At 39.3% G+C, this 13,679-nt stretch overlaps 3 protein-coding genes across 3 annotated transcripts; all 3 read right to left on the reverse strand.

Annotated features, from left to right (window-relative positions):
- Positions 1-1,657: 1,657 nt before the first annotated feature.
- On the reverse strand, positions 1,658-4,106 carry med28 (mediator complex subunit 28). Its single transcript, XM_010791390.1, has 4 exons — positions 3,905-4,106; positions 2,773-2,839; positions 2,576-2,688; positions 1,658-2,302 (listed from the first exon to the last, which is right to left on the reverse strand). Exons 1-4 carry the CDS (start codon positions 4,061-4,063, stop codon positions 2,099-2,101), a joined length of 543 nt encoding a protein of 180 aa, XP_010789692.1. The 5' UTR covers positions 4,064-4,106; the 3' UTR covers positions 1,658-2,098.
- A 384-nt stretch (positions 4,107-4,490) lies between these two features.
- Positions 4,491-9,671, reverse strand: lap3 (leucine aminopeptidase 3). Its single transcript, XM_010791391.1, has 13 exons — positions 9,484-9,671; positions 9,003-9,118; positions 8,741-8,795; positions 8,544-8,649; positions 8,297-8,456; positions 8,001-8,165; positions 7,369-7,527; positions 7,146-7,270; positions 6,345-6,433; positions 6,144-6,246; positions 5,807-5,886; positions 5,584-5,696; positions 4,491-4,980 (listed from the first exon to the last, which is right to left on the reverse strand). The coding sequence occupies exons 1-13, from the start codon at positions 9,628-9,630 to the stop codon at positions 4,794-4,796; spliced, it is 1,605 nt and encodes a 534-aa protein (XP_010789693.1). The 5' UTR covers positions 9,631-9,671; the 3' UTR covers positions 4,491-4,793.
- A 1,274-nt stretch (positions 9,672-10,945) lies between these two features.
- On the reverse strand, positions 10,946-13,679 carry clrn2 (clarin 2). Its single transcript, XM_010791392.1, has 3 exons — positions 13,188-13,679; positions 12,356-12,535; positions 10,946-11,861 (listed from the first exon to the last, which is right to left on the reverse strand). The coding sequence occupies exons 1-3, from the start codon at positions 13,438-13,440 to the stop codon at positions 11,593-11,595; spliced, it is 702 nt and encodes a 233-aa protein (XP_010789694.1). The 5' UTR covers positions 13,441-13,679; the 3' UTR covers positions 10,946-11,592.

The following is a 13,679-nucleotide window of genomic DNA, read 5'->3' on the forward strand; positions in this document are numbered from 1 at the left end:
CAGCCAAGGCGGCCTGCAAGAAAGCACTGTCTCCCTCTAGCCGTGGAAGACTGACTGGGGAACAGGGTCCCAATAATATGAATATAATATTGATAAATACATGAATAAACTTGATTTATAAATCACCTTTTATACAAGAAATGCAGCCATTTGTTTATGTTCTAGCTATAGAGATTCATATTTTAAAGATACAAAGTATTCATATTTAATATTTCACCCTGTGCCCCATCTACCAATCTAGTAACATAAAGACTCATTGTGATTACACAATAGTCAAAAACTTTGACCACTAACTCAAATTATTATTATGCAAGTCAACCTGTCTGTCATTTTCTTTGACTTAGTGTGCATTCAATTTATATATTAACATTATCTCATACTTTGGACTTCACATAACTATGATTTGTTATCTTTGACTTGGTAACTTCATATATTGATATAATCCATTCAAAGTTCAACATTTTTGTCAGTCAACATTTTGACTTTTTGTCATCATGAGTATTTTAATTTTTGGAATGTAGACACTCTTTCAATTAATTCCTTACTTTATTTCCTGGATAAAATGGGCTTCCATTGGGCAAATCTTAAACTAGAGGATGTATATTAAGAGTTTTTAAAACTACAGCTGATTTAGTTCCATCTCAATAAAACACTATATAAAAAGAAGGAAAGCCCATCTGTAGTAATGCAAATGCAGTGATAAATCCACGGTACCATTGTCTATTCACGTGGAGACCACCGACCCGTTTTACAAGAATCTTTGTCCCTGCAGCCCATCTGTGCAGCTCATCGTCTGCTGCAGCGTCAGTGGACAGGCGTTAGCTGTGGAGAACAAGTCTGTTGTGGTGTGAAGGCGCTGAATACACAGGCTGTCAGGAGGCTCAGTCATGGCTTTCTGAAATAATTTCTCTGTCATCATTACCTACAGAAAATACATGGATCATTAACTCTGTTAGCAGGTTGTTCTTCACCCGTTATCTCAAGAATCTACCTTGACATTTATGATAAATGTGGATAATGAAATTATGCAATATGGTTATTTCAATTTTGCGAGAGATGTTATTCCAGCTGCACACTCCCATATAGGCAGGATTTGGTGAGGGGTACTTCACTGTTTTACATTTCCATACAGTTTGGGGACTTTTAAGCAAGAGATTAATTTGAGAAATGCTGCTGCTGTAGGGAAGCAGCAGAAGCTAGGCTAAGGATTTTAAGTCTTGAGAATTGGTTGCGCAAATACGCTTTCAGTGCATAACAACATCAGGGTTTATTTTTTCCAGCTTCTCTAAAGCCACAAGACATCAAACAGCTGTGTATGGAGAGTACTGCTCCTCATGAACTTTTTACAATTGGTGGAATTTAGGCCTCGATGAACAAGTCCCATGTGAAATTTGGTTTTGTTCATTTCAAATCCATTTGATTTTGAGTTTGGCATTATATAAAACTAAGAAGAGCAGCAAATCACCATATTTGAGATGGAAAAATTACATTAGGTATTAATTGATTATCATGATAGTAAGTGAATATTTTTCTGTTGATAAACTTAATGTGCAGCTTTAGATGGAATGACCCTTCACAATCTGTTTTCAAACAAAAAAATAATGCCGTAACTGTACAACAAGAAACACATAAATAAGACTTAAGCCCAGAGTCAAAATACTCAGAAATTTTTATTTTTACAGTAAAAAGACAGCAACAAAAATATTTACATAAATCAAAATACTGGAAAAAAAGTTGACAAAAAAACTAAAAATCTATATTGTGATATTCCGCACAGCTGAGCAGTGACAGCAAACAGTTCCTGGGTTTTCTCATAGGTTGACACTTGACAGCAGGCCTGACGTGGCGTACATGGTGTGTTCTCTTCTTTATAGCGTTTAGGTATATTAGGTACAGTCACATTTGACTTCTGTCCTGCAGATATATTCACTCCGTATCCCATGTACTTCGAATAATGCCAGTATGACGAATGCAAACAGGTGTTTCAGTGATATCTCAAGACGGCTGCAGCTCACTTGCAGGTCAAAGTTCAACATCACCTTCTGGGAATGGAAGAAATATAATTAACAGAGGACATATGTGATTGCCCCATGGTGTGTTAATTTGGTTTCAAAGGGGCTGGCGGCAGGCTCGCAGAGGCCTGCTCCAGAAAGGCAAGCGGTCCGGGGGGAGGAAGGTCGGTGGGTTTGCGCTGCTGAACGCTCACATCCTCCAGCACTTGCTGCCAGTGGTGAAGCTTGGACAAGTGTTTCTGAACCAGTAACTCTTTCCTCTGAAGCTCATTACGTAACTCTGACACATCCTGAAGTGAGGAAAAAAATGTATGTGAGAAGAGAGAAGGCAGTCACAAATGATGACAAATAAATAATACCTAAACACTGACAGCATATCACAAATGCTAGTTTTAAGAAATTAAGGAAATTCTGTTAGCCTGGATACAACACATACAATGTTTTGGAGTTTGGGGACACCAAGGGTTTGTTTTGCGCTTGAACAAATAATTTCCGGATCAATAAAAAACTTGAAAAAATATCAAATAAGAAATAACAATGCATTTATCAGAATAATAATTTACCTCTTTTACCACCTGCTCTGGTTTCTGCACAGACAACTGAAGCCTTTTCTGTAAGAAGAAGCACTCGGTCTGTCGAGCCACGTCCAGGAACTTCTGTATGCACTGGTCAACACCTGCAAACAAAAGACAAATATATGTATTACTACACAGATACACCTTTTTAGGTATAAATAATTAAACATGAAAGCTTCACTCACCAGTTCGAATCTCCTCCTGGTCAGTTCCATTAACGTAGTCTTGGCTAACCAGAGATGCAAAACATGCCTAAAGAATAAAAGCAGAGAGAAAACATGAGTAACTTCCTTTGTCTCAATGAGTTTGAGATGTTGCACATTAGGGTGCAATGACAACCAGCAACTACTGAAGGATAAATGCTGTTTTGACATGAACTTTTGGTTGCGCATGGAATGATAGCTGCTTTCTCTTTAAGTAATTGGGAAGAGAAACATACACATTCCCGGACGTAATACAGCTAGAGTAGACGACAATTAAGTAATCTTTGGGATAGTGAATATTTAAATACCAAACCTGGTCTTTAGAGTACATGGCTAAAACGGTATTGATATCTGAACATTACACTCATACAGTATACGATTGATGAACATCTCAAAACCCTGGACATTGATAAGCTCAAGTTCTCTAAAACCAAGAACACTTTTTTTTACAGAGATGAAAAAGCCAGCAGACAAAATGCTGTGTTCGAGAGCAGGTATTCAGTTTCATGGTGCCACAAAAGACTACAAGGGAACACACTCTTCGAGGGCTATTAAATGTAAATGTAAATCTAGAAACTAGTATACTTGATCATCAGTTACTACTATTTTATATGTTTTAACTCTCTTACAAGCAGGATGGGAAATAACTTTTGTGTACACCTAAATATAGCATATACCAGCCCCAAAGAGATTAGAACGATTTTCTGGCTCTTGAAGCAAATATAGCTGCGACTTTAGCAGCATTTGGCTGGTGCTCTGAACATCATGAATGGGGGGAACTCCTAAAGTCTCTAGTCTCATAAAGAGACAGTTTTATGGAAAAGTGTGACTTTTTTGTGTTGGAGAAGGACACTGGAGCAGAGCTGGGGCTGTCGTGTTCAAAGTTTAATATAGCATTAGTTTATTTATTTTAACGTCATCTATTATTATAATAAGTTATACAAGTATTATATTCAATATGAGACATGGTTGAATAAGAAATCAATTGTTTCCCTCTGAATCTCATGTGAGACTGCAACACTAGCAAATTAAACACAACGTTATATCTGCACAAAGTAAATGAGCTAACAACAGTTAGCACACAGCTAAAGGAACTAGCATAATAGCCCCCTACCTCAAACGAAGCTTCCAGTTCGTCTACCAGCGTGTTGTTCCCCGGGGCTCTGGCAGCGGTACCGGGGAAGCCCGGCTGTCCCGGTCCACCAGGACCTCCGACGGGATGAGCAACGGGCGGCTGCTGACCAGAAAACATCCCACTCATGGACGATGCCATCTTCTGCTGCCCGCTCTACACATGCGCAGTGAGGTGGACGTCTTTGCACATGCGCAGTCGGAGGATGTTTCTCTGTACCCTCTTGGCCAAAAGTTTGCGGACACCCTGTTTTCATATTTGTGGTTGGTCTAAGGTTGTTTTCATGGTTTGATTGGTTTAAATTAAGTCTTATCTTGATGCTTCATCAGCACACAACATATATTAGACCAAGGGTTTCCAACCTGGAGGTGAAGACACTGATAAAATGCTTTATATTTGCACGCTTTTCTCTAGGTGTCTGGATTTTAAGATGACACAATAACTTTGTATATCTTCCTGACAGCCATTGTAAAGTCATGATAACTTCCTACTCCATAGTACCTGAAATCTGCGTGGGTTACGTAATAAAAGGCTGATTGAATGTCCCTGTCCAAAAGAAACACAAATAATTGATTATGGGTTTATTTTATACAACATATAAATTACATTTGTGAACCTGGTTGTATCCATAGAGCTTCAGCTGAAATCACAACAGTGTGGGGAAACACTGAACTGGTCATACATTGTGACCTATGACATTGATGCTTTAGCTGTAAGTAGACATTGAAGTCACAGATTGGTTTAAAAAATATTGAGCCCTTCAATAGAAACAATATTGTTCATATGTACACAGACTTCTTGACTTGTTGAATCTGGCCAGTGATGAACAGTCAGAGAGTTTTGCGTACAATCTGATATTTGTGTCAATCTCTCAGCCTTTGTGGACCAGTCCGGCAGCAAACTCCACTAGTGTGCGGGTTGGTCTTCCAGACATGCCTTTCCTCAGGTAGGGAACTTCATCTTTGTTACTCATCACTCCTGCGATGTCCAGATGAGCCCAATGAGGAGCAGTGACAAACTCTCGCAGGAACGCAGCTGCTGTGCATGCACCGCCAGAACTAGAAAGATAATAAATCACACACGAGTCATTGAAAAAGCCATGAGTATTGTCCTGGGCCCTGTTCACAACTAATGCATGCTAACACGCTGTTATCAGGACTTAACAATGCTGTTAATCCTCAATCAGCTATTTTGTCAATCCTGGATGAAGTTATCTTGAGTAACACTGGGCTCTTATTTAGAAGAAAAATACATAATGATGGGTTAATCGTTTAATTTTAAGATGGAAAAAACTCAAATTTTACGTGTATATTTGTGTTGTTTTAGGGGTCTTCTGTTTTGTGTTCCACAATGTTTCCACACTTTCATCAAAAAAATGTCCGCAAAGTCAATTCTGCAGTTCGTCTCAGAATTTAAAGCTAAATAAATTCACTTTTTATCAAGATAAAAGTAAATCTTAATTATGAAAATGTAATTGAGATTTTACACCACCAGATCATAGTGACTTGTCAATGATCTGCATATTATCATGTAAAATCCTAAATTAATCATTATATAGATATTGGTATACATATATTATGTATATAATATATCTTTCACTATAAATCTTAGAAATATGTAAGGAGCTGCAGGCCTCGCTGAGGGAAGGGAGAGAAACGTACCGGCTGTACGTCCCGACGTTGTTGAGGTCAGCCAGCTGGCAGTCAGTCACCTGTCGGGTGTAATGCTGGAACAGAGGCATCCTCCACACTCTGTCACCTGTCACAACACTAGCCTTCATACACACAGAGACACACACAGACACACACAAAGACACATTCCATTAGTCAACACAGGAGCTGATAGACTGAGATGCCGAGTATGTTTATTGTTCTAACGCAGTACCTTCTGCAGCTGCTCCCAGAGCCAGTCAGAGTTTGTAAACACTCCCGTCGCTGCTGAGCCAAGAGCTACATCGATCGCACCTTTGAGACAGGAAAAAACACATTTTATTATTGTTAAATTATCTTGGCATACGGCAATACCAGCCTGACATGGCTTTCACACATTTTTGCTCATTTCAGTTGGTTAGTTAAAATGTGCAAATAAAATCCCAGTCATGCAACACTTTTTCTGCACCTTATAATTTAGCTTTTCTGGTGTCATTAACACTTAAACATAAAATGAACGTCATATGTCCTTATTTATACAATGGTAACTGGATACTTAAAAAAAATCCCACCTGTTAGCGTAGCAACATTGACGATGGCTCTGGGGTTGAAGGTGTGTCCGTAGCACAGAGCGTCTGCGAGAACCAGTCGGCCCTCTGCGTCTGTGTTATCAACCTGTACAGAACAACAATACAAACCTGTTCAAGTAGACGCTCATATTTAAGTACGCAAACACATCACACTCAAGTAACTACTGTATTTGCTCTACCCACCTGGATTGTTTTTCCATTTTTGGCCACAACAACGTCACCTGGTTTAGTAGCTTTTCCACTAGGCATGTTCTCACAGAGGGGAGCCAGACCTGATTTATTGTCAAAGGGGAAAACAGACAGATTGTTTTGACTAAAGAATAAGATTAACATGTTGTAGGAAAAGACAAGAATCAGGCAAAAACAATCTAAACCCTTTAGAGGGATCTTTTTTAGGCATTATGAAACCATGACATGACCAAAATCTCTGTTAGATCAAAATGTTGAACAGTTAAAAAAGTTTGAAGGAATTTCAGTGTCCAGATATTTTCTTTAACTCTTCATTTAAACATTACAAAGGTTTTTTTCATATTCAATCAAAAAATGGTGCATTCAAATGTATTCACAGTTAGTAAAATATTTTTTAAATCCACTTCGGCAGGCATGGGGCGTCTGAAACTCGACCAACAACCAATCACATGAATCTCCCGCCCCGGACACACAAGCACGCGGTTTGATTGGCTAGAGCTTGTACTGGCATCATACTTGCCAACCTTGAGACCTCAGAAATAGGGAGCATTTCCAAAACTTGAACATTGCGAGCAACGCGAGCAACGCGAGCAACGCGAGCAAAGCGAAGCGACGGAACCACAATGCAGTTCGGCAAAGCGTGACGTCACCCCATTCAAAGTGAATGGGCAGAAGTGTTGAAGCTTCAACACACGCCGCCGTGTGGACGGGCCGTTATTAATTAAATACATGTTTCAATCATGATCTATGATAGAAAAAATATATTGGAGGATGCATATAATAAAAAAGGCTCACCAATAATGTTGACGGGCAGCTTCAGAGCTGCTGCTGTGACGATAGAAGCACACACAGTGGCTGCTCCCCCCATATCAGCTCTCATTGCATCCATAGAAGGAGACGGCTTCAGGGAAATACCACCACTGCCAGCAAACAGAGAAGGAAAAAGACAACATTAATGTGAAAGTTTTTTTCTGTTTTGATGGGCTAATGAGCTTGAGTTTGTTTTGTTATGGTTAACCTGTCAAAGGTGATGCCCTTGCCCACTAGGAGCAGCGGGGCCTGCTTGCTGTCCGGAGAGCCGTTGTAGTGCAGCTCCAGGAAGACAGGGGGCTCCTCTGAACCTCGAGACACACTGAGAAACGCTCCCATCTGTTGCTGCTCTATCCAAGCCTGAGATCTACAGAAACAAGCGATTTATCAGACATAACAACTTGTATCTGCTTTCAATGGTATAAAAAAAAATCAATCATCGGATAAAAAGAGTTGTCCATATAATTTCATTTCTTTTCTGGTTTACAATCATTTGGTTGGTCTCAACAAAACTGTTTCTTTAAGCCAAAAGTAACATCTTGAAATACAACAAACACCAACCCCCAAAAGACATTCCAATTACTATGATATAATAAAGAATAAAGCAGAACATCTTTACAATTGAGAACAGGAACTAGAGGTTTAGTGTGTTGGTTTGAATCGATTATCAAAATAGAAGCCTTTAAATGTTTTGTCCTCTGACTTAGCAATAAATCCCAAAAATGTTTCACCTGTAGATTGACGAATCAAAACACTTTATTTTACATGTATTTGTTGCATGCCTTGTTGATTATTTCTGTCATCATTGCGACACTAATTAATGATGAATGACGAACAAACCTCTTATGTATTGTGACTCGTTCAGCATGCGGTGCTAGTTTTTTTTCAATCGTGTTGGCAAAAGCTGTTGGAGTAATGTGATTGGCTGGAGCCTCCATGAGCATCCGTGCCAGGTTTTGGCCTTCTGCGTACGTGACTCCTTTCTGCCAACCGGCCGAGTCAGCACTGAAAAAAAATACAAACAGATATATGTATTGGCATAATGCCGCATTCATCTGAAATAACTAAACTGTCATATTTCTATCAATAACAGTCAGTTTGCCCTAGCAATCTTCTACAGCCATTTATTAGTCTACCTTCCATGAAGCTGTGTGGTTACTTTGTTCTTCTTCTTGGATTTGAGTTGGTCATACTGGAACAAACCCAGACCGGCGCCTTCTGCTGCGGACTGGGCATCCCCACAGCCGTCCACCTCCACATGCTTCACCTCCAGGTCCTGAAGCAGCCGGCAGCCAGCTGAACACACACACACGCACACACACACGAGTCAGGCAGTAAATCCTCCATGTAGTCAGCACATGGCAGCAGAGTCACGTGTCTTACCTGACATTGCCTGTCTGACGTTCTCCTTGCTGGTGTCCCAGTTCTCTGATCCACACACACCGGCAGTGGTTTTACCCAGCCCGACTACTGCCACACATGGGAAGTCCTGAAGAAGACACAAGGACGATTTTATTACTCTAGAGTAGATTTTGCAGAAAAAGACAGGGTTTTCTTAATCTACTTCCATGCTTTCTTACCTTGTGGATTCCATAGAATATTCTGCTTTTGCCTTGCTTAAGAGTGGGTCCAGAGCTAGGAATAAAAAAACAGAAACAGTTACTTTTGCGAAAAATAGAGGTACAGTGTTTCCCACACACTTTTACTGTTGCTATTGCACTACCTCATTTTACATATGTTTACATGACATATATTTGTATTTTGTATCAGACCATTACATGTATAATGTAATTGTCACATAACTAGACTAATTCTGTCAGCTCACAGATATTAAAAACTCACATTTTAAGCAGTTCAGAGAGTTTTCCGGACAGGGTTTGGTCAAAACCTGCAGCTGCTTCTGTCAGATGAAGGCCACCCTCCTCTCCCTCCTTCTCAAACACTCCCAGCACCAGACCCTGCAGACATGAACACAATAAGGAACCACATCAGTCCAATAAAATGGTCTTCATCACTTTTAATTGCCTATAATGTGAAATATAAACAAAGATGCTCTGTCTTCAGTTCAAACCATGAATGTGACTGGATATTTGCAATATATTCGAAGCTAATAAAATACTTTGAGAGGATAGTAAATGAAGTAACTAGTAAATAAACAAAGTTTTGAGCGTTTTTGAAACACATCCACACACTGATGCTCTTACAAATAAATACATAATCAAAACACACACATCTGAATGGGTTAAGCCGAAAGTATGAAATGGAGATAAATCCTGTGTTAGAAACTGATGTAACTGTCAGCTAATGTTGGACAGATACTCACCTTTCTCTCGCTCAGGAGAGTCTGTGACGCAGAAAAAGACCTCCCGTGTTTCCCCGCCTGCACGGTCCTCCTCAAGAGAAGCATTGTTATCTGTTGTTCATATATAAAGCCAGAAAATATATTAATACAGAGATTTAGAGGTCGCATGCATGAGGAAAAGGCAATCTCGACCTGATAGCGTCGCGGTTTTCAAACGTCACGAACTAGAACAAAGAGGGAATTTGTCGCCACCTGGCGGCAGAAGCGATGAGCAGCAGGAGGTTTTAAATAAGCTGTTAAACAGCGGCATAAACCTTCACTCAATACATCTCTTTTCACCATAGGCGTTCACTTTTTGAAATGGCCAATTTTGTCCCCAGCACTTTTTAAAAGTATAACTTATAAATGTCATAAACAAGAACACTGGTTTAGTGTCAAGATGTGCAATTTGGACATGTTAGTACTTTTAATAGAAAATGTAAAAATAAAAACATTGCTCCCACTTTGCAGCACTAAAGCCGTAGATTAAACAGCAAACGGCTGAATAATGTGCATACAATTGCGAGGAGGCTCAACTTAAGGAACATTTACAAATCTGGAAAATGTTTTGTATTGGAATAAACTTCTGGGTTTTTATGTTTTATTCCTACAGAATACATGGTGAAATGATAAGATGTGTTTTGTCAGTATAGTACTATTTTATAAAAACATTCTCTGTTGTTCAAGTGTCTGATACTTGATAACCACGAATACAAAATACGTACACAATTACAAGTAATGATATGATATAGTCAGACACTGTTTTTTTTCAAATCAAGCCTAACGAATAATTTGTGAAACACTGTCTTGACGCACTTGAATTGCTCCTTAGAATGTATTTTTCCTGTGGTTTTCTATGCAATACATTTTTGTATTGTAATGCCACTCGTATTTTATTTATTTGTGTATTGTAAAGTGACATTGAATGTTTTGAAAGGTGGCCTCAAATAAAATGTATTATTGTTATTGTATCTCTGCCTCTCTCACAATGTTAATGTTCTTTTTTTCGATAAGTTTAATCCTGGTGTCAATAGGGAAGATCTGCACGGTTTCTCTACAGCCCACGTTCAGCAGAACAGGTGGTGCAACTGCCTGGTTTTGCACCCCAACTATAAATTTATCCAGGGTTTTCGTACACTCACCAAAATCACATTGGTGTTTGCTGTTCACTTGTAGTTTGTGCACACAAAAGCATTTTACTCTGGACTCAGCAGGTGAAAAACTAAAGAGGGGCTTCCACATGTGGCAGACCGGGCGTTGGTGCTGCCGGATTTGGCACCCCCACTAAGAAATCCTTACTGGCTTAAAACATGATTATTGCAAGTTTTGTGAAAATAATATTGAATATATTAGTAATATTGCTGTGTTTTCCTTTTGTGCCGTAAGGATATAAATACAGAGGATATCGTATGATGTACAGATTGTAAAACCAACCCGAGACAACTTTGTTATCTGTAAAGTTGTGCTTTGTGATTAATTGTAATAATTATATTACTTTAGAAAACAAATAAAAACATTTCAATACAAAGCTTCAGATCATGGGAAGATAATAACAACAATAAAACACATAGACAATAAGATGAAACACATACTCCAGGTTATTATTTAATGGATGTCTACTTTAAATTTCTGTTTGTCACAAGCTTTTAGCATCCAAGACTTTATAACTAATCTAACCGGTGTAATGACTTTTTTTTAACAGCTTGTGAATTCACTTCATAACGGACAAATCAAATCAAAGGATCATTCTTAGTAATGTTCTTTGGATTTGATTTATGACATAAAACCAAAACTCCCCATTATTCATGCATACTTTACACTTTCTATAGAATAATACTGTAAAAACTGACTTGAAAATGATTAAAGTGACTGGAAAACACAGTTAATGACATGCTATACATATAATGACAATAATAATGATTTATTTAAATTGTGCAGTTATAAAGGATGTCCAGAATGCAGAAGAATGATTGGGCTGCAGGAATTTGTGCATTCATTAAGTCTGAGTAGCACTGTCCACAGGGTTGGTTTTACTGTCAGTCATTGTGTTTTGCTCCAGTAACCACCAGTAAATGCTCCTCTCTCAGTCCCTCAGTAAAGCAGGTCCAGAGAAGAGATGGTGGGTTCTTCAGGTTTCTTAATCTCTGGTTTGGGCAGTTTGATCCGGCTCATTGCAACCACTCCACATACGGCAAAGTGAGTGGCAATGCTGCCCACACCCAGCCAGAAGGACCAGTCCAGGCTGTCGTCCAGCACATCCAGCACGAAGAGGTTCTCCCGATGATTGGCTACTCGCTCCGTCAGACTGTGGTGCTTCACAGCTGCCAGGAAACACAGGAGGCCCAGGGAAGCAAAGAAAGCTGAAAGAAAATATCCATATAAATGTTACATTTAACCTTTTCTTTAAAGTGACCTGGCCAAGAGGGCAGCACAAGCTTTTCTTTTGCAGAAAAACCCAGAAACTAAACAAACGGACACACTGTTACACTTTGAATTAGCACACTTTCCAGCTTAGGCAATACAAAAATAGTTTTAATTCACAAACAGCTATCATTTTCATAAGCGATTTTGATAAAAACACGTAGAAACAATCACTTTGAATCTTCTCTTTTTTCCCCTCAAAATTGACTCAAATCACCCCTTAGTAATCAGCTCGGACAATTTCAGGTCCTTCTACCCTATTTTATGAACAAGACAGAAGAGATAGAAAGGCGATTTAACTGGACGATCAACACAAATTGGGCCAAAGAAAAAATTGAAGAAATGAGAATGGAAATCAGCAGCCAAAGAAATAAACTAATAATTAAAGGGTTTTCTTTGAGAGAATAGTAATAGGCTTTCCCCACATACATACCGGCAATGAAGTTCCACAAGTAGAGTCCTTTGTGCCCTTTGATGCTCTGGTAGGGAACTTTCCGTGCGTTGTAGATGCAGAAAGACAGACTGACCAGAGCAAAGCCCACAGCCACCAGCAGGAAGAGGATCACCATCATGTGGAGGCCGCTGTTCAACGTCCGCACCAGATTTGGGAAAACTGGAGAGACAGGAAACACAGATAAAAACAAACTTTATCAGGTGAGTGAGCTGAGCTTGTCAATATGAAAGTGAGTGAAAAGGTGTGGATGAGGTATTTCTCTGTTTCTGTGCAGGTGTATAACTAAGGGTATTATTGCTGTTGATGCAGCAGGTAATGCATGTGTATTAACATAATTAATAAACTTTAAATAATAGTTTTACTTTTATTTACAGTATTAGTTCCCAATAGCATAGTAAAATTGTATATTTGATGTATTTTTTTAATATTTCAATAAATAAATGTCTGTTTCTTTACTTATCGATATCATATACATTTTGGGTGAAGTTGAACTAATAATAATAATAATAATAATAATAATACAGCAAAGAGTCTAGAGACAAAGTGTTTTATGCTTCATGGTTGAAACAGGAATAAAACAAATTCAGGACAGCAATAAAGTAAAATCAGAAAAATATAATAACAGAAGTTGAAATGGAAATAAAAAACCACAAATTAAGTACCCAATATAAAAAGGCAACATTATAAAAACGATAAGACATGTTGGACAAATAATAGTGTGTTTACATCATGATAAAAGTAGGCGTTTCTTCTTAAAAAATGAATAAAATACACTTAACCACACTAGGCTACAGGTTGTTTCTGATCTTACTGTATATTTTGGAGCGCCTGTTGCCAAGCCCGCACTTCTTGGTCTTGCCTCCCTGGAACAAACCGTAGTAAATGTCCCCGATGAACTGCTCCAGCTCCGGGTGGGAAGCGTTTACTATCTCCGCCCCGGTTTTGCACAGGATCCGTCCGGCGACCCAGCGCTCCGTAGATAGAGCCACAACAAGCAGCACCACCGAGCCGACGCAGAGCACCGAGGCCGCCGAGAAGGTTATCCGTTTCCACAGCGAAGGCATCTTACGAGCCCATGGTGCCCGGAGGAAGGTAACACTACACCGGGCAGCGACCGCCACGCACACTCGGCGATCACCATGAGTTTAGTCTGAAGTTTGTAAAAAGACAAATATAATCATTCTCGGATAAAGGACAAGTGTTGTTGTTCCTCTTAGGGCGTCACTGCGGAGTCACTGAGGAGGAGAAACTGAATCTACGGTGGTCAGAGAGATCCGTTACCGGGAGAAACTCTATCCATGCC

Source organism: Notothenia coriiceps, unplaced genomic scaffold (genome assembly GCF_000735185.1).
Source record: "Notothenia coriiceps isolate Sejong01 unplaced genomic scaffold, NC01 NC01_scaffold00035452, whole genome shotgun sequence".
In the NCBI taxonomy this organism is placed as follows: domain Eukaryota; kingdom Metazoa; phylum Chordata; class Actinopteri; order Perciformes; family Nototheniidae; genus Notothenia; species Notothenia coriiceps.